Here is a 21484-nt window from a genome sequence, read left to right as displayed (position 1 = left end):
ATTATTAGCAGATACAATTTAATATGTATTTCTTCAATTTATCTTGTTTTATTTTATTTTATTAATAGAGTTTGAGAAAGATTTATATTCCGAAAATGTTTGCAAAAGTTCTCTCACTTTTACCTAACTAATTTAAGGAAAAAATTATTTTTATTTATATTGATATGAAATATTGTACATATTTTAAAAATGTAAAAAGGTATGATGTCACACTAAAAATAAATAAAATTTAATTTAGAAACAATTAAAAAAAAGTTATAAATTTAGAGATCAAAGACATGTTTTAATGTTGCTGCAACATAGTAAAATGTAAAAATTAAAAATAAATGTCATTCATAGGAAATTTTTTTATTCATCCGTGACAAGCTTTTTGTCTGTATATTTTACTGTAACTTCATCACGCTGGTATAAGGACAACCAGCAATTTGAAACAATTGGTTCATCCTATGGTTGGAACTGTTAATTTTCTGTGTGCTTTATTTTATTTTTTGAAAAAGGGCCAAGGAGTCAATGAAGTGGCAATACTGTCCAGTAGAATGTGCAACAAGTAGTTTCCCTCAGAACCAAAAGTGGATACCTTTATAATTTGAGGTAATAATGCACTGGGTTGTTATATGTCCACATCAAGCCCTGTGTATCTGATGAAACACTTTCTCCAACTGCTGCTTTGGCCCAAAGTACAACAAGTAAACCTAATTAAGAAATCTATGAAAAATTACAAGAATTGTATAAATAAATTTTTTAACATGTGTGGAATGGCACATAATAAAAACATATATATAGTAAATTTTTATTAAAAATTATAAATTATAAGATTCAGTATATTATTGATAATATTAAATGTTACCCTTATACATGTGTCATAGAAAAATTGCATTTTAATAAAATGAATGATTGGATATTCCATGAATCCATGCTTTGAAATTTTTCACTTGAAAAAAATCTATAATCATTTAGTCATTTTTTTGTCTCTATTTTACCTTTATGTATCACAAAAGAAGAATTAATTATATAAAATACGAGAGAAAAACTAATCAACGTCATTTAGGCTTTGGAAGTTATTTTTTAAGGAGAAAAAGAAAGTAAAGAGAAAGCCTATTTGATGATGACCTTTGCTTGAAAATTTTTAAAATGATATAATAGTGCTTTATAAATTCTCCAAAACTCTTCCTAGTCTATCAATTTAAGTTTCTCTATTTTTGACAATTTTTTTATTATCACTCATTCTTCTTCAAACCTTTATCGTAATTTAGTCAAGTATAGATATAATTTTCACATTAATGAAAAATTTTAATGATCCGTAGCTTTGGATTTCTCTTAGAATATGTGATAAATATCAAATTTTATAAATAAAATGTTATTATTTCATCTAAAATGAAATTATTTATCTCATGAGGCAATTTATACAATAGTTTTTCTAACGTGCATAAGGACACAATAGCAATTTATGTTTAGTAAAATTTTACTTAAAAACACATAATATTTCTGAATTCAATGCATTAATAACGTTAAATACTACAACTTTTAATAAGAACTTACTATTTATTAGTTTCTTGTCACTCCCCTTGAACATGCATTAAAAAAATCTAGGCAATGCATTGTTTAAGCAATTCTATTATTTGAATATAAAAATAAAACTAATACCATATGTGATATTATAACTATAACGATTTATCTCACTAACTGCACTCTCTTGCAAGTGTTCTTTGCAGGTTTGTCCATACAAGTTCATAACGTGTATCTTGCATTGTGTGCTTGTGTTAATTATAGTTGTTTGTAATAGTTACATTGCTCTTAAAGGAAATCAGATGTTTTTAATATCAGGATCAAGTCCACAAGTGGAACATGAAGAAGCTTTGCAGACTTCCAATGCTTTGGAAATTCACAACTAATATCCTTGGCACAATGAGATTCTTCGTTCTTTGATATTTCTTTCTTCAAGAGGACTTCCTTATGTGCTTACCCTTCGGAAGGTGATGTTAATATCACTTAAAATGAGAATTAGCTGTGAGGATTAGCACAAAGGAAAACAAAAATAGATGCATCAGTGAAGGTGCAATTGAACAACGTAACTATCCCCCCTTCCCCATCCCCATCCCCACCCCCAAAACCAAAATTAAGAAGGAATATTGTTGCTAGAATATATTTTCCATCGATACTTCATGGACTGTAAATGTTCATGAATGATGAACACAGCTGATAATTAAATCTTTATTACAGTTCTAACCTGTGTTGTTAAAAGAAGAAAAAAGGGAGGATTGAATGCAGCTTTAACCCCACACCATTGCGCTAAGGATCCCCATCTATTAAGAGAAGAGGAAAGATTCACATGCTAAAATGCAGCAAATAAAATGGTTGGACAAACATTGTAAACCAAAGTTGATATGCAATTGATGCGGAAAACAATTGTAATTCATATCACCATATACATTAAGGCAACAGAACAAAAAGACCAATGCATATATCAACTGTATAATGCTTCTAACTCAACTTCAGAATTTCTCCCAAAAATTGAAAGTTTCTAGTGTTGTTTACAATATGGATATTTACCTGCAGAATTATAAGTATAACAAAATCATAAAAGACACAACCAGTTCACTCAAATTTACCTGCAAAAGCAACAATGCATTAGGCTGGGTAGGCACATGAGTGATAGGTCTAAAAAAATAGCCACTTCAAAGCACTTCCATAAGTAAGATCATTGCAGGAGTTACAAGTTGTGGGAGACATCCTCTTAATGTTATGTACACCTTTGCAATTCTGTTCTCTTGTCATAAAGACCAGCACAGGTGCGTGACCTACAATGTCAGCAATAAAGTTGAATTTTAACAAGATAAACCATGTTACTGAATTATGAACAGCAGAACATAATGACTATGGAAACCACTGTAATAAACTTTAAACTGAATTTAACAAAAGGGTTTAACTGCATCAAGACCCACAATCTGAAATCAAGTTCAATTCAGTTTCAATCAAATTCCAACTATAATCAAGAAATACCTTCCGCCTGAAGGGAAATGTAAATCCATTGTTTGGTCTAATCTAACCCATTAACTTTTAGAAGTTAAATGAGAAGCAATTGACATTAGCAATGAATGCTATTATACCTGCAATCGTACTGCAAGAAAAATAAAGACAATTCCAAAATTAAAGTTTGCTGAAAGCTAGCTCAACACATCACTAAATGAACCCTCTGGTTATCATCTACAAAGCTCAGAAGTTCCTTGACTCCAATTGCCAAGAGCTTCATGGTTTGAAACCTTAATTTCAACAAAAATAATTCTTTCAAAGTCCTCCTATCATACACACGAAGCATCAGCAGGGTCTTTCATCTTAATATCTGATTCATGTTCTGCTGCAAATGCTAAAGTTGATAAGAGTGCCCTTTGGCCTGAGTTTGAGGCATGTTTATGAAAACCAGATATTATGCGTTCAGAATACTGGTTTGAAACAAATGGACGAAGAACCATAGGTGAGATCATATTTGAAGTGTGGGAATTATCAGATGACTTTTTTCCTTCTTGAACTGATTTCCTGAGGCCATGATCCCTTATAGAAGCGTCAATTGAATTTTTCCCTGGAAATGCCAATTTCATTCCTTTTGCTACAGCTTGATTAACGTTTAGAAACTCATTAGAGAATAGATCAGTCTGTGGTACATTCTGTTTTGTTCTGTCACTAACTTTGCTGCAATCATCCTTATATAGAGATGAACTTGGCTGCTCAGGCAAACCAAAATTGAGTAATTGAGGCAACTTGATACCAGTTTGCCTATTCACATCAGAGTGAATAGGACTTTTAAAACTGCAAACAGAACCTTTTCCAAAAGAAAGAAAGTTAATTCCCTTAGGCGTCACAGCTTGCAATTTCTTGGCAATTGCCCCATCCTTTTGAGTTGTGCCAAATGCTCTTTGATCAGCAGGGGTCCCAATTTGTACAGGATTTTCCTTGGTTGTTGTTACCATACCTTGTCTCGGTGTCCTAGGGCTGGATGATAATTTTGCAACATTGATGAAATTAATTCCTTTGGGTGGTGTAAGCTGTTTCTGTACAGTGTGTGTCACCTTATGTTCTACATTGATGCAAGAATGAACTCCTCCAGAATTGGTAAAGCGGCTTTGCTGGACTGAACTAGAGCTAGGATTGTTAAGCGGTGTACTGAAATTTGTATTTCCTGATTGGAGTGGGGACGTCAACTCTGGTTTACAAACTTTTGACGGTGTAGGGATATCTTGGTTTGTCGGTACCTGAATCGGAAGTGCCCATTTAATACAGATGCAGGCATATAAAAATTAAGATTGCTTTTGGGTTTATATTAAATTCGTGACACAAAGTCAATCACATGAAATGAAGTAAAATATGACGTGGTACCTGGTGTGAAAACATGCAAGTATCACCTCTGCTACAAGAGCCTCTGGACACAAAATTGGTGCAAGGATATTTTGAGAGCTGATGATCAAATGGGCAGTCATCCCCTTTCATGCAAGAGTGACGAGTAAAGTGAACACATGGCTGCAATTTCAAAATTAATACAAGGTTTAGTAAATTTCTTCTGAGTCTTGGCAGAAAAAATATAGTAGGGAGTGAAGTTTTAAATGGTCAATACCTTTGATTTTGTCAACGGCACTGTATCATGTGAAAACTGACACTTGTCACCCTGTAGAATTTGTTTTGGATGAGGGCAAGAGAAAAGGAAGTAAGGATGATTTGATATTTTTCCCATACAGATATCATATATATCATTATATTGCACAAATTGAAAAAATACACTACTCTTACAATAATGACCTGCATGGGCTACTTTAACACAACCATACTGAATAAATTTTCAAGGCCACAGCCCATTTCAAATGTCAATATAAAATTTGAAAATGAAGAAACTGCACAGAATATTTAATCTAACTTTTGAATATGGAAATATTTTCATAAAACAAATGCATATTAACCATGGGATTTCACTATCTTATTCTTTAAAAGGGACGGACTGTACCGTTAATCCCATGTATATTATAAATGAACTTCATGCAGGTTCTAAGTTAAAATTGTAAGAAGTTCTCATTTACTATGGCAGAAGGGTTTTACTGAAGACAAACATACATCTATCAAGATCTTAATTCAAGCTTGTGTGCACAAATGTTTTACTTTGCATATTGATTTGTATAAATGATAATCTTAAAAGAGTTTTTGATTTAAGTGTTCTCATGATTAATATTTAGAAGTAAAAATTTTTGTTTAACTCAATCAAAAATCAAAGTTTACATATTCAATTAACTCGTTTTCACTTCACAGACTATCTTAGTAATCAATTACTAGATTGGATAATAGATTACCGAACCATTGTGTTGATTTAAAAATTAAATTACTCAATACAGAATCATTCAATAATCGATTACCAAGAGCAATAATCAATTACCAAACGGGTCTGTTTGTTAAAAATCAATTTCCCTAACTCTTTTAAATTTCTGTTATACATTATTAATAATTCTGTGTGAATGATTTTATTGCATAACTATGTTTTTGGTTAAAATTATGTATCACATCTCATATTAATTAATTAACTTCATAATTCTTGTATTACATTTCTTCTATTAACTATTGTAGTTAGGAAAATTTATTGGTATTCCCTTTTACAATTTAAAAGAATTGTTAGAACCTAATTCACTCCCTCCCCCTCTTAGGTTTAGAAACCATAGAAACTATAAAAAATAAATGATTATATCAATTACTACATAGTTAAATGAAGTATCAACACCAGAATAACAAATTCGCTAATGCATCATGCAATGGCTCAATGTAAAATCATCACAAAAATTTAAAACAAGAACAAAGATGTCATTTTCCATAATTGGATAAAGTGAAAAATATTTCAGTGTAATATAATTGAATAATAACTACCTCATAGCATTTTCCTTTAAGATAATGGCGACAGTATGAGACAGTTTTTGGTTTCTGTACTGGCTGCAACTTCAACCTCTTAACACCTTGTTCTCTGTTCTTTTCGGCTCGCTTCTTTCTATACTTTTTCTACAAATAAAGTTTACCAAATAAAGAAATCAGTCACATGTTGGAAAAGCACAGATTTATGGATTGTTTGTCACAAAGAACAGGATATTAATTAACTGGTGTTGATGTGACTCCAAAGGAGGTTGAATTAACAAGATATAAAATCCATTTCAAAAGTTAACAGTAATACAACATCAAGAAAGAAAATTAACAATATAAGAACAATACCTTCTTTTTTTCTTTCTTCACTTCAGAAATAGGACCACGTTTTTTCTTTTTACTTGCATCAACCAACTGCAGCATATGATTGATAATTAACCAAAGGAAAATCAGCATAAATAGTCTTAAATCATTTCAGTCCGTCCACATTATGGACCTCCACACAGGGGGCCAATAGCTATGGTTGAACATAAAATAATTCTCATCATAATTCCAATTTTAATTAATTTTGCCCAAAAACTTGAATAGGGAAAATAAATTGGCAAAAAAATGGGAACTGAAAGCCAAATAAAGACTTGGGTACACTGACATTCAATAAAAAAATGAGATTAGACTATTCTTAAATGTTTAGGGGAAGGGGACTGCATAAAACATTTCAATCCTACCTAAAATCAATTCGAACTTATTAGATTAAATATAACAAAAGCAATGATCATAACAAAAATCTTCATTTCATCATTGGTAATGCATACTCAGAAAAATTTGGAAGTAACTAAAATAAATTGAAGCTCAACATGATCAAAGGTTTAGAACAATAATAGAACATCAAGAAAGAAAATTAACAACAGCATCAGAAGAATACCTTCTCTGTTTGCTCCTCCTCCTCAGAACCAGAACCATGCTTTCTCTTTCTACTGGCATCAACCAACTGCGGCAGATGATCAATAATTAACCCACATATAGTATTAAAATTATCAAATAGTTGGTCCAAATTATGGAACTCCACATAGGAAGCCCAAATCTATGGTTGACCATAAATTAATTATTATCACAATTCTCATTTTTAAGTAATTTGTCCAAAATCTCAAATAGGGCTAATAAATTGGCAAAGAAAAAAGGGAACGGAAGCCCATATAAAGAGTTTGGGATAGATATTCAACAAAAATAAGATTACACATCTTTCTATTGTCTAGGGGGAGGGAGGAGGACTGTAAAACATTGCAATCAAAACCTAAAATAACTTTGAACTTACCAAACTAAAAACAATAAATGGAAGGATCACCATGGAATAAAAATCCGACATCCATAGTCAGTGGTGCATACTAAGAATGATTTGAAAGAAACTAAAATAAAATGAAGGTCATTTATATAGTAGATATAATTCAGTGCAATTCAACAAGAGAGGATATAAATATTCAGGTGAAAATCATACCTTAACTGCTGATGAGTTTCCATGATCTGTGGTTACATTTTCTTCCAAGAAACCTCTGTGCAGGACTTGATTTTGAGTAAAATTTGTCAGCCAGTCATTGATACCTTTACATCCTTCATATCTGTCTTTGCTATTTCCAGATTTCAGCAAAGAACCACACTCACCTGTCTTATCGAATTCCATACATGCAATCCCTTTTTCAACACTAGTCCTAGGTTCTGCTTGTCCACTGTTATTGGCATCTTGAAATGCATTTACCATAAAGGAATTAGATTTAAAGCCCTTTTCACTTTCTCCATTCCCTGTCTTACAAGAATATACCATGTTTCCAGTTACATTTTTGGGCTTCTGAACCTCGTCTACTTTCATCTGCTGTAAAATCAAAGCATCTGAAGAAGACATATCAAATGAACTTCCATTCATTACCAAATCAGCAGAAATTTCTCCCTCTTCCATGTCTCCATTTTCAATGAGAATATTGGAAGAATTTGCTGTATTATCTACACAGATTATTTTTTCTGCTTTCTCTCCTCCATTCCACACTCCAAGATTATCTTTCAAAATAGAAGAATCCAATAGGCCACCCTCTTCACTTATATTCAATCCTTCGCTATTCATATCCATATCAAAAGAAATGTGCATTGCTTCAGCAACCTTTTGGCCACATTGTTCTTCCTTCTCACACTCACCCACTTCAGTTGTAGGAAGAGAACCCTCTGTTGATATGGACACATTAAACGTTGAAGACAAATCAAAACCCTCAGAGGCAAGTAGATTAAGCTTTTCAGGGTCCTGCAACAGACGTGCATTTCCAGATGATTTCACATCAGAATGCAAAAGTTCAAGATCATCAACTTGGAAATCCATCCCAACTTCACTGCTGCCATTTTGTTTCTCATTTGATTCCAAGTTTACGGGGATCAAACCATTATCACAAACTACATCTTGAGTTCCTTTCACAGCCAGCTCCAACTCATCCATTAGCTTCAGCTCCTTATCAAGACCATTTGCTTGTGTAGACATTTCCTCTATTCCCATCATAAGTTCTATATCATCAAGGACCATCTTATTGGAACTAAAATCCATATTCTTGTCTCCAACCCTCTCATTGGTCTCATGGACCTCCTGTATTTCCTCCTGGGGTGTTACAGTATCTTTAGGATCCATGTAATCAGAACCAACAAAATCAGAGCAATTATGCTCCTTTTCCTTGTTTTCTTGCCCCATTCTACCACTGCCATTATCTTGAAACAAGAAAAGAAATGCAATAAAAAAATAATTGTTTTAGCAGTAAATAAATATGAGAAGTGCACAATTAAATTGAACTGACAGCAAATTGATCCATGACCAAAAACCTAATCTTAAACTTCAATTCCTAACCCAACTTGGAATTTTAAAGAAAAGTTACCTTTCAATTCACCAAACACACAAATAAACTGAATTGAAACAGCACTAAAATAAATAAAAATGAGAGCGCTGAATTAAATTGAAATTAACATCAAACTGATCCACAATCACAACCAAATCTTAAAATACTTCTATTCCTAATCCAAATGGGAACTTGAAAACAGCTAAAAAAACATTGTTATGAAAAAAGAGTGCCCTTTTGATTTCAACTTAATAAAAATAAAAACAATCTGAATTGAAAAGGTACAGCATTAAAATAAATAAGCATGAGAACTGCAGAACTAAATTGAAACTAACAACAAATTGATCCACGACTACCACCCAATCTTTTAAAAACTTCAATTCCTAATCCAAAACGGAACCTCAAACAAGAAAAAAAATGTCATAAAAAATACCCCTTTTATTTTAATTTATCAAAACTCCAAAAAAAAAAAACTGAATTGAAATAACGTTCAAATAAACAAGAGATAATGGACAATCAAATTGAATAAAAAAACCAGAAACAAAACTACATACTAATAACAATGAAAATAAAAACAAACAAACATTGTTTGAAGCAAAAGGGTAGGGTTTTGAAATACGTACCAGAAACAGTGAGGGGTTGAGTTGAGGATTGAAGTGAAGCAGTAGAAGCAGAAAGGTGAGAGAGGATGTGAACGAGGGTGTGGTAAGTGTGGCTGCGCAAGTGGGATCGACGATAAGCCATTGGAAATTCAGATTTTGAGGTACCCAATTCCATTGCAAAGCAGAAAAAGGTTTCAAATTAGCGAAATTCAGATGGTGGGTTTATGCATATCATTTTCCCTTTTAGGCGCCAACGTCCTCATGCCATTGGTAAAAAGGAAGTGACCAACGCCAACTACGTTACAAGCCTTCTTGTATTGTGTGTATGTGTGTGTGTGTGTTGGGCTATTGGCTCTGCTGGGCTTTGGAGTGATTTAAATGAACTATTTTTCTGATATCTAACATTCTTTATTGGTGTAACTTTTTAATGCATAGGAAGAATTTATGTATAATAATTTTTATTTTAAATAACTATTTTTAATAATAAATATTTTTAGAAACTAGTTTTTATAAATTATTATATTATAATTAATTAATTAATTTTATAATAATTATTTCAGAAGTATGTATTTTAATTGGTTGATAATGTCAAACTTTTTTAAGTAAAAATACATTAAAAAATTAAATATTTCTATTATTGATTATGAATTTTATTATATTATATATGATTAAATTAAAAGCATAAGACTTTTAAAATCAAAGAGGAAAATTCTGAAAATATATAAAATTAAAATTTTAATAAAATGTTGTGTCAAAATTTTAAATGTAAACATCATATTCAAATTAGATCAATTAAAATTAGAACTATTTTAAAATTTAATTTATTTAACTAAAATTAAAAATATCATTAATTTGATGTAGTATATCAATATTTTATATGTAAAAATTAAAATTTAAAAAATATTAAGAAAGAATAAAAATAACTCAAAAAATATCATATAAAATAAAATTTCCAATTGACAATATAAGAATAAAATGTTTATTTTTCAAAATATCCTTTCAAATAACACAAACGATTGTAGCGGAATTAAATACATTGATAATAATCATTATTAATTTAAATTAGATTTACCTCTTTTTATTTTTTTTATGAATCATGTCGTGAAATATTGAATATATTTTATTAAATATTTTAAATTATTCAAAATAATATTAAATCATTTAAAAAAATTTATGTTTATAATTCAAAATTTTATAATATATTCCTATTTTGTCATCATTTGTTAAGAAATATATATTGAAAATTCCCATTTATGTATAAAGGGGGAAATTTTTGAAAACTATAATTATAAAGTGAACGGTTAATATAATTAAGGCTCTTACTAAAAAAAATCAATAAATACATTTTTTATCTATAATTAAAACATTTAGTTCAATAAATTTTATTTTAAACAAAAGTTTTTTTATTTAATTTTTTAGTATGTACTTTAAAAACATTACTTAACATCATTCTATAATTAAAATTTACAGTACGACTGAGCACAATGCACATGTCTTAGCTAGCTTCAATTCAAGGAAGGTAACTTTAAAAATTACAAAATTGAAATAGTTTATAACTTTAAAAATTAACTTTTAAAAATTTATTGAAATAATATTCATCTTATAACATTTCAAATACAATTAGAGAAATAAATATTGATTTTAATGGTTTAAATATTAATTTAATTTAAATACAATACAAAAGAGAGAGAAAATATCAAATATAATAGGTGATAAAAAAAATAAAATCACAAATTAGTTTTTAAAAGACATAGTTATTTAATTTTAATATCAAAAAATGAAAATATTAAAATTAAATTTTAAATATGTAATACATCATTCATTTAATTTATTCATTAGAATCATTATTTAACAATCACAACAGTTAAACCCATGTTAGTAGAAATCCTTTTCTGAATATGGATACAAGGGTATTAGAGTGGGGTGAATCATAGTGTTGAGATCAAAAGAGAAGGAGGGATGCTGAGGAAGAGCGGTTTGCATTGTACTATAAAATGAGGGTGAGAGGATTTGAGAAGGATTGGAGGTTTATGGTGGATGGAAGCTTATGACGGCTCAATAGAGAAAATCTCAAACAAAATTTAATAGTTATGTTAGTCATGTACAAACGTTATTAACATTTTTCTTTATAAATTTTTCAAAAAATCATAGAGTGTCAGCGCTTTGGGAGATATTCCAAAGATATAGGAAGGTTGAGAATTTATTTATTTCGAAGAAATGGGACAAGGATGGATGCAGATTCAAGTTTGGGTAGTTTGCAGAGGTCGAGAATGTCCATGACATAGAAAAGAGATTGAGTTTCATAATGATAGACAACATGTGAAATATGTTTAGATATAGCAGAGCTGACAATAAATAAGAAATCACGAGACAAACTCAGAATGTTGTGCGTGCAAAGGTAGAATAGAGCAACCAAGGTAGAAGGAAGAGGTAATGCTAATGGGCAAAGCTATACATATATGGTAAAGAGGAAGGATGTCGTTAGAGGACCAAACAAGAATGCGGTGTGGATATCAAAGAAAAAATAGTGGTGTCATAGCGAGTTCTATGTTGATCAGGATATGATTAAGAGGTACTACAAGGCAATGGTGGGAAGGTTACACTGGCTAGGATAGCTTAATAGTGTAACTGACTTTCTTTTATGAGAATTCATAGTAAATGTTAAGGCCATTACCAGGTGACGATATGGTTTTATTGGAATTGGAGGGTCTGGAGGATTTGAGAGAGGTTATAGTTAGATATAAAGATGACTTGTCTAAGTTGTTTTATACCATTGATTGGTGGCATCCTTGTATTGTGACCGTTAATAGAGGAACGTGGGTTTGTTTGTATAGCATGCCATATCATGCTTTGTTAGAGGCATTCTTTCAGAAGATGGTGTCACTGTTGGAAGATTTTGTGTGCATGGACGATGATACGACTTCTTGAAGACGTATGAATTTTGTAAGAGTTCACCTACAGACTCAAACACACGTTGATTAATGAAGATCTAAGGATTTATATTAATGATCTCGTGTTCTCAATCTGGATGGTTGATGAACTTGAGAGAGAATTCTTTTAAGGAGTGTGGTAGTATCATGATTCAAATACTTTATCGCTAGAGAGTTATGACGATGCTTTATTGGATTTAGACACTTTAGATGAAAGTTCAAATGATAGTGAGAAAGGTCGTGATCTAACGGCTAAAAGCGTAGCAAAGGAAATAGTAACCAAATATGGTGTGGAGAGCACAGAGAGGGAACAAGGGGTGGATTATTGAAAACAAAATTTATGTGATTCTGTGCTAGACGTTGCACAATATCATGAGGAGTTTGAAAGTACATAATTAAATTCGATGAAGAACGTAGCATATGCGCAAATGAAAGACAATTCAAATTATGAAGTGAATATCAATAATGACTTGATTTTCAATAATAACGTAGATGTTGTGCACGAGAATGCATTTGAATAATGACCAAGATGGGCCTTTGTTGGTCAAAACTTATGAGGAAGGAAATTGGTGGGACATAAGAGCTAATGAAGAATTATAGCAACTGGATGTTATTGATAAGAGACCAACAGAAGACAATGATGTGGCACAAAAAAAGTTTATTAGTTTCTCATAGGTCAAACGAGGTTAATCACATATTGAGTCAAAGACTAAATTTTCTTCAATTCAATGTTGTTGTTGAGACAATAATACATAAAAGAATTAATGTTAGAAGTGCACTTCACAAGATGAGGAGGAAGAAGCATGACTCCAAGTTATGCACTCTTTGAAGGGACCAAAGTCTGAGCCAAATGTTTGGGATATGTATCTTTGGAGTGGCTTGCAGCAGAGACTTTGGGAAGATCAATTGTATATGAGAATTAGATTAATGATCCCTTAACATGACATGTATTATTAATTCTCTTTAGAGATGATTCCTTGACATAACATGTACTGTTAATTCCCTTTAAAGATGATCATTTAACATGTATTATTAATTCTCTTTAGAGTTGTAACAAATTAGAGTACCTCTTATACTCTAAATTTATTCTTAATAAAATGTTGATGCTTAAAAAAAAAAACTATCACTTAATTAAATGTAATATAGCACATTAATCTATATTTAACTATATTAATTAAAATGTTATAATATGTAGTGACTAAAAGCACTTTATTTTCATCCTTTCTATCATATTTTATTAAGAATGTGTAAAAAAAATGAAGTACAATTTTTAGTTACCTAATATTTTATTATTTTTAATTGACAAAGTTAGACATACATTAGTGTGTGAGATTACATTTAACATGTCATGTCATTATCTTTATGAAAGTTAATTAATATTTAACAGAAAAATTAAAATAAATGACAAGCCATATATATTTAAATATAAATTTTAATATTTTCTTTTTGTAAAGATAGACCAATTTAAAGTTTTAATCTAATGTAACGAGAAGGAAAAAAAATATTGTAAAGAATTAGAATTAGTTATTATAATAGCATTACTCGTAACAAGAAAATGATCAACCATACCTATTCTCAAAGCAAGTGACCTTAATAACTAAATTATTCTGTAATTTGAATGATTAAAAATTTATAACAAGCATACGTAATACTCTATACAATTATTTCTATCTCTTGCTCACTTTTCACCTAGATCTGCATTCCAAAAATACTCTTAAAAATTAAATAAAACAACCAAAAATTGTCCCTAAAAATTGTTCAAGAAAAATTTGACCATATATTAATCTCATATATGTGTCATTGCACCGCTGGGTCTCCACTTGTACCATTGGCACCATTATTATTGTTTTGATGTGAACTTCCCATGACAGATGTTATGGCAGCCACAAGAGCTGCTGTTAATTTAGGGTCTGCAGTGATAGCAGCTGCTGCTGCATTTACCTTATCAACAAATGAAGCTGTTTCTGTTGCCTGTGACCCATATAACTTAAAAAGCTTAGTTTGGTCAAAAATGTTAGGACCTGACATAAACTTGTGTGCCAAAACTTGAGAGGAATTATTGGTAGCACTTTGAGTAGTGAGATCCAATGTGATGGTTGGAAATGGAGCTGAAGCTGAGAGTGTTGCCAAGTTGTGTGAGCAAGAAAGTGCTGCACTTTCTAATATGTTTGGATGCATTAGGCCATTATCTGAGCTTGGCATTGATCCTGAAAGAAGCATTGATGCAGCTGCTGATGTGGTTGATGCCATTGCCTTTGCAGTGGGAGAGAGCACATGATTATGCTGCCCCTCATATGTTGTGATCAACACACTTTGATCTTCAGCACACCTTTGTACCTGAAAAGAAACATAGGTCCACCAGTCAGTCCAACTTCTTCATGTTGGAGATAAAATTAAACTTAGTGCATTTTTCAGCAATGGCCTCAACGTCAAGTTACATCATTCATTTTAAGAATTGTATGTATATCAAATTTGATTCATATTAAGTCTAAGCTTTAATTATGATTTTAGTCTGTATATTTAATTATCTCTTAATTGTAAATATTTACGTTTAATTTTAATTTCATAAATATTAAATCTATTACCTTAATATTTTATCTAATATTAATACGTCTACCTATTGATATTAATGATTAAATAGAAAGTAATAACTAAACTCTCATTTTGGTCTCGAGAGAGTTTGCATTCAGTATTTTAATTCCTGAAAAATTAAAAATATCACATTAGTCTTTTACTTTCATCTCCGTCATTAGTTTTAGTCCTTAAATATAGACCCTGTTAACAAACAATAATGGAAAGCTGAAGTGACATGTCAGAAGCCCAATTAGTAAAAATGGCATCATTTTAAAAGGTTGAGAAAGTGAACATGGCAAAACAACGTCGTTTCTTCCTTCCTTCTACTATTAAGATTTCTTCATACCCACTAAACCATAAAAGTGGATTCCACCAAAGAAATGGAGTCTTTATGGTTGCTTTAGCAAATCTCTTTACAACAATCATAATTTCTAGGACAAATATAAGAAATTTAATTTTTTTTCATCAAAGATAGAAATCTCTAGTCCTATTGAGACTCAATAATATCAATATATAATTGAAAACTCTTATATGGGATAGAGAAAATGCTTCCAAATGCAAGGAATGAGATTGATTCAACTTGAGAACCTGGTCCAAGAGTCTTAAACATATCTTTCCTTCTCCTAATATATAATATTTTCTTTTTCTTCTTCAGTTGTTCATCAAGTTGAAATGAATCTAGCATGTCATCTGCATGACCATCTTCATGGTAAGTCTGCAATGGAGACATAATGCCTACTCCTAATTAGCTCAATCACATGATCCTAAGTCAAAATGCGAATACCCTTTGGACCCAGAATCCTAAACTTAGGGCAACAACATAATAATCAAGAATAGGAGGAACCACCAAAGTTCAATTGAGAATTTTGGCCATTAAAAGAGCTCAGAATGTTGGTTGCTGAAACCACTATGAGGTATGTACTACATGAATTTCTTCCAGAGCGGTGTGAGCATTGAGGATCTTCTTATGATGAAGTTTTGGGAATTACAAAATAAGGTTTTGTATGGAAGAAAATATGAAGAATGAAAAAGGAGAAGAATATTATAAGGAGAGACAAAGGAATGAGTGGAAATGTGTGAATGGTTTTTCTTGTAAATAAAATTTTGATTGGACTCATCACTGTACTTTTGGATAACAAATAAATTCCTTTGCATCAATTAAACAAGCAATAGAAAGTGAATTCTTGATTAATCATAAATGTATATGAATTGATGAATGGATTCAAACATTCGTATTGGAACAAAGGTAACAAATATTTTTGAGATAGGGAAATAAGGAGATAGAATGATTACATGATATATATTATCATTTCTCAACAGAATCTTTGTTTAGGAACTAAAATGAGTCCTAGAAATAAAAGTTAGGAACTAATTTGATATTTTAAATTTTTCAAGGACTAAAATGACAAACATAAACTCCCTCGAAGATCAAAATGAAGATTTAATCTAATTAAAATTGAACAAAATAAGTCCTATATAAAATAAAGTATATGAAAATTAAAATTATATTTAAATTTAAGTTTAAATAATAGTCAGTGTTTCACACTTAGGTGGGGTTATGTGATGAGTCACTAACTCATCTAGAAAATTAAAGGTTTTTAGGCATATTTCATTGAATTTAAATTATAAGTCAATGTAATTAATTGAGATATTCAATGAAATGTTGTATTTTCTGAAAAATTCATGAATCACTCATATTCTAATAGCTGACAATTTTATTTTGAAGGGATTAAAAAAAAATTCTACAATTGGACTTAAAAGAGCAAAAGAGGAGTGTTGCGGGTCTGATTTGTGGGGATACAGATTCCTGATTGTGGGGACACAATGCTAACTGATGCATATAAAAGCAAAAAAATTCTGAAAAGGCGACATCTTTTATCTTTCCTTTTTTAGAACATTCTGGAACACGTTTTTTAGTTTTTCATACAGTTTTACGTAGAATAGGGTAACTAGGGCAATTTTACTTACATCTTGGTAGAAGAATTCTCATGGAGAACTTGGATTTCCTTTCTTTCATTTGTCATTTGCTGTAAGTTTATCTACTGAACATGACTCTTATCTTTTCAATATATTTTAGTTTGTTTCTTTTCATTTCCATTATGTCTTGTTAAATCTCTTAGAATTGAGTAAAGATGAACTTATACTTTTACCCATTGCAATGAACTAAGCATTGTATGTGACTCAAGATAGAAGCTTTAATCTAACTTTTTAATTATGAACTTAATATCTCGTTGTTCTACGTGAATGAGGTTGATGAAAAGGAGTTCACTACTCGAAAGTTGTGAACTTTCTTGGACTAGGGTTAAAATGCTTATTATGAATTGTCTAGGAATAGAAATTTATGATAATGTGGTCATATGGATTTTATCCTTAATGCTAAATGTTTTTGGTTTACCTAAGGGATTAGAAGATTAAAAGTCGTTTTAGAACCAATTACCAAGGGATTAAAGTTGGATAATTTAGACAAACCATTAGATTGGCTATATTTTGAGTTACAAGCATATTTTAAGCAAGGAGAAAGGGATAAGAGATTCTAAACTTAACCCATTTATTAATCTTTGCATAAACTAATTTTCTCTACTTGAGTTATTTACATTATGCAGTCCTGTTAATTATTTTCTATATTAAGTTTTACTTTTGTTCATATATTAATTGTAATTCCAACACCTTTACTTTCAGTTTTATAATTCTGCTATGTTTAATTTCGTATTACTATATATACCTTATTTTTGGTGACCCAACTAGTAATATTCTTGTAGTTTGATACTTAATACTTATCCCTGTAGATGATAATCTTTGTAACTTTAACGATTTGGTGCACTTGCCAAAAAATTTTATCATTATGTAATTGAGGTTTAGGAAAGTAGGTTATAATTTATAATTTATTTTAATAAATTTTACAATAAAATTTATAAATTCGTATGAGATAAGTATTTTTAATTATTTAATTTTTCTCATGTATGGCCTCACCTTGTCACAACAACAGAATAAAGAAAAAGCTCTTGTGACATTCATTTTGGAACTAAAATAAATGAGTATTTTTAACGATTTTGAGTTAATTTTAAACATAGTGAATTTCTATTCAAAGTTTTTTTTTTTGAAAAAAAAAAACGCACGACGTGTTAAATCAAGCTAGCTACACTACAATATACAGATTGATAAAATGAAAATAAAAAAATCAAATTAAGAAATTATAAATCACATGGAGTTTTGCTCATACGACGAACACTGGGATTGGGTTATATGCACATTAATTTTAGCCTAACTTTAATTGCTGAAATGATGAAAAAAAGAATCATAAAAAGTAGAGAGGCGCACATACTTGTTTTCGAACTGGACAACCAGTCCCCATTGTACAACGATAATAAGCTCGTGGACAAGGATTTCCTTTCGCCATCTTCTGCCCATACTTTCGCCATTGACATCCATCTGAAATCTGTGATGAATTGATATGTACAAAGAAATTAAATTAATCTAGTAGATATATATATATATATATATATATATATATATATATAGAGAGAGAGAGAGAGAGGACATAAATTATTGCAGCACGTTCATTAAGTTATTATAGATATGCAACACCACATTATATTCCACTCCATTAGAATTGTAAGCCATTTTCTTTTGATAAAAATAACTTAATATATGATGAATTTGATTGGTAAGCAGCAAACAGAACCGACTCAATGCACAGGCAAATAAGGCCTGTTTTTTCAGGCTCTAATATAATTTATGCATGCACACACATATATTTATTTCTATATACATATTTAAAAATTTAATGTTATTAAGAATAACCACGAAGACGTGTGTCATTTGCAAACTTGAAAACTTATATATGTAGTTTATTTTATACTTACCATAGAAGAATCTGATCTTGCTCGAACAGATACACGAGCTTTCTTGATCATTGACATGGTTTCTGATGGTTGATCAACATCCCTAAAAGAACTCAATCTTGTGACTTCATTTGACGGCCACCCCATAATTGCTTTGTCGGATGGACTCTGGTGAATATCTCTTCTGGATTTTGCACTATCATCCTTGCCAGAATCCAACTCAACAACATCTCTAGTGGTGCAAGTCTTTTGAGTCTTGCTCTCCATTAAGTCAACCATGTTTTTGCTTTCTCTCAGTTTTCCCTCTGAATATTGCTGTGAAGGCTCTTCCTTAATAGCAATTCCAATATCCAAGAGTGGCCTTGGAATCATACCATCTTTCTTGCCCTCTTCCTCTTTGGCTTTGTTAGTCTACATAAATTACCACTATATTTTTCAACATTTGGATATGTTTGAGAGAGTAAAATTTTTTAAAAATAAAATAGAGACTAATTTTTTACTTCTAAATTAAGAGAGTTTCAAGGGTAGCCAAGTAAATGAGATCCCTGATGTTACTATTATTTTGCAAGTGGAAAGATTATTTTCAAGATTTAAACTTGTAATTTATTAATCGCAAGATGATAACCTTACTATTGTGTTAAGGCTCACCCTCTCTTGTTTTGGATAATCATAGCACCAACGAAAAAAATTCTTGGAAACTACTCTAGTCATTAAGTACAAAAAATAGAATATAAAGATAAGATCTCTTAGATTTTCATTCAACACAATTTCTTAAAAATATTACCTCATTCTTATGCTGTTTCTGCATCAGCTTCATAAGACGCTCGTGTAGGGCATTGTAGTTATTGCTCACTTCATCAATCAGCTCCCTCAAGCGTTGATTTTCAGCATTCAGCTGGTGCAATTCAGCCAGCAAAGTTACCTGTACCCAGAAATGGAAAAAAAAATGTTCTTACATATATTGCTGTCTTAAACAAACTATTTAGAAAATATAATTTGTTAGACAAAAACATGAATGATTAAATACTATATCGATCGCAAACAACTTCCATCTTAAAAGTGATATATTTGATCAAATTAAAAGTATACAACATGGACAAAATGGAAATTAAGTACCTTATTTCTCTTATCATTATCCCTTGCCACCGATGATCCAGCTTCCTCAATTGATTTGTTGCCAACTGAACTCTTTGTAACGAGATCTAAACGAGTCTACAAAATCAATAACAAGAAGAAGAAAATAAGATCCATTTATAAATTATACCACAAAAATATAAGAAAAAAAAAAACTACATGATCATGAGTTTGCCTACATCCACATAAAGCTCCTTTTGGTGCACCATTTGATCATCATCAACTACACTTTTCTTCTTCTTCTTCTCCACAAAGAAATCCATCTCATCCGCAACTAGTCGTTTGCCATTAAAGGACATCATTGGAGAAGAATGTGAAACTTCAGCAATATTAGAGCTGTGATTGCATGTAGCTTCCATGTTATTTATTTTTTATATAGATAAAGTCTCTATTTGCACTTTATAGAAGCAGTGAATGTGTGTTGGGTTTGAGCATGGGATCACAAGAAAGGTGTTTGGGAAGAAAGAAAGTGGTTGGATTAGTATCAAAGAGGAGTCCTCAAGTTCTGCCCATAAATTTCTTATAGAAGAAAGTGTAGAGAGAGAGAGAGAAGGGTTTGATCATGACAGGTTGAAGTCAGAGATAATGAGATGCAAAGGACTCGGCAACAAAAATGGTTTGGACTAAGACCAAATATTATGTGATATATGAAGGAACTCTAATGTTAATAATAAAGATTTGGAAACTGAGGTAAGATAGTGCGTAATAGTTCCACGTGGCAGTTTCTCATTGGGCTATAGGAGAAACATACCAAGAAAATCGCAAGAGCTGGTGTTTGATGACACAGTCTTATATAGTAATTATCAACTAGATCTGACTTCTAAATCAGCAGCAGCTACAATGGAAATAAATTAGACCCGTCTTTGGGATTTATGGTTTACTTTATATGAAGTTTATTAAATACATCCTATTAAAACTTTTATATGAAGTTAAAACATAAGTTTAGACTATTTAAAAACTGAATTTAACAATATAGTGATATTATTATGCAATTTTATTATTATTAGTAGTAGTAGTAGAGTGTAATATTTTGAAATTATATATTTATTTTATTTAAAAATTTAAATATATTGATTCACATGTAAGTTTAAGTTTATTAGTTTGTTTAAGAACAACCTTTTATTTTTTAAAAAAATAAATTGGAATTTTTTAATTAAATTTACAGGTTAAATTTTAAAAATTGACACATATTAGATTCATAAGTCAAACTTAAACCTTAAATTTAGGAGTTAAATTAGGATTAAGTCTTACAAAATTTAACCTAATTTAACTGATTTCCACCCGTATCAACAGCATCTCATCACTTGCATGAAATATAAAGCTCACATCCAATTTCTTATATTTTTATTTAATTAAAATATTTTATTATTAAATAATTTTTATTAAATATGTGTTATAGAATTTTAAAAAAATATCAACAGCACTTGACATCAACACTCAAAATATCTCCAAAATTCATTTTTTTTTCTTATCTTATTTTGATAAATTTTATTATTAATATTTTGAATATTGTTATGTAGTGAGGAAACAAATTCATGCAAACTCTTCAACAATTGATGCATTTATATTTTACAGGATAATCACTTAAATTAAAGAATAAAAAAAATTAAGGGACTTTGAAAGGAATCATACCACGTCTTCGTTGACAATTTTATAAT

At 30.5% G+C, this 21484-nt stretch overlaps 2 protein-coding genes across 6 annotated transcripts; both read right to left on the bottom strand.

The window, feature by feature from the left end:
• Positions 1-1657: 1657 nt before the first annotated feature.
• On the bottom strand, positions 1658-9658 carry LOC113854397. Of its 5 annotated transcripts, XM_027485356.1 has the most exons (12): positions 9368-9658; positions 7376-8619; positions 6806-6871; positions 6232-6297; positions 5896-6024; positions 4607-4657; positions 4372-4512; positions 3108-4247; positions 2685-2798; positions 2551-2609; positions 2228-2303; positions 1779-2005 (listed from the first exon to the last, which is right to left on the bottom strand). In XM_027485356.1, the coding sequence occupies exons 1-8, from the start codon at positions 9519-9521 to the stop codon at positions 3300-3302; spliced, it is 2799 nt and encodes a 932-aa protein (XP_027341157.1). In that variant the 5' UTR covers positions 9522-9658; the 3' UTR covers positions 1779-2005; positions 2228-2303; positions 2551-2609; positions 2685-2798; positions 3108-3299. The 5 variants fall into 5 exon arrangements, with proteins under 5 accessions (XP_027341154.1, XP_027341158.1, XP_027341157.1 ...); XM_027485354.1 differs by lacking the exon at positions 2551-2609 and having other exon boundaries at positions 2610-2798; XM_027485353.1 differs by lacking the exon at positions 2551-2609 and having other exon boundaries at positions 1658-2005; positions 2610-4247.
• Positions 9659-14073: 4415 nt separating this feature from the next.
• LOC113854313 (probable WRKY transcription factor 31) lies at positions 14074-20185 on the bottom strand. The gene is made up of 6 exons (XM_027485250.1): positions 20006-20185; positions 19809-19904; positions 19477-19614; positions 18714-19103; positions 18173-18286; positions 14074-14613 (listed from the first exon to the last, which is right to left on the bottom strand). The coding sequence occupies exons 1-6, from the start codon at positions 20183-20185 to the stop codon at positions 14074-14076; spliced, it is 1458 nt and encodes a 485-aa protein (XP_027341051.1).
• Between the last annotated feature and the right edge of the window lie 1299 nt (positions 20186-21484).

The sequence above is a fragment of the Abrus precatorius genome, unplaced genomic scaffold (assembly GCF_003935025.1).
Source record: "Abrus precatorius isolate BTA unplaced genomic scaffold, Abrus_2018 Scaffold11, whole genome shotgun sequence".
In the NCBI taxonomy this organism is placed as follows: Eukaryota; Viridiplantae; Streptophyta; class Magnoliopsida; order Fabales; family Fabaceae; genus Abrus; species Abrus precatorius.
The sequence above is the reverse complement of the archived record's forward strand: the minus strand, read 5'-3'. Positions and strand labels throughout refer to the sequence as shown.

Coding starts and splice junctions, on each gene's coding strand:
- LOC113854313 (XM_027485250.1), bottom strand. CDS start 20,185: ATGGAAGCTACATGCAATCACAGCTCTAATATTGCTGAAGTTTCACAT. Junction 19,905..20,005: donor AAAAGGAGCTTTATGTGGAT/GTAGGCAAACTC, acceptor TTGATTTTGTAG/ACTCGTTTAGATCTCGTTAC. Junction 19,615..19,808: donor ATAATGATAAGAGAAATAAG/GTACTTAATTTC, acceptor TTCTGGGTACAG/GTAACTTTGCTGGCTGAATT.
- LOC113854397 (XM_027485353.1), bottom strand. CDS start 9,521: ATGGAATTGGGTACCTCAAAATCTGAATTTCCAATGGCTTATCGTCGA. Junction 6,298..6,805: donor AGGAGGAGCAAACAGAGAAG/GTATTCTTCTGA, acceptor CATATGCTGCAG/TTGGTTGATGCAAGTAAAAA. Junction 4,513..4,606: donor TGCCGTTGACAAAATCAAAG/GTATTGACCATT, acceptor TTGAAATTGCAG/CCATGTGTTCACTTTACTCG.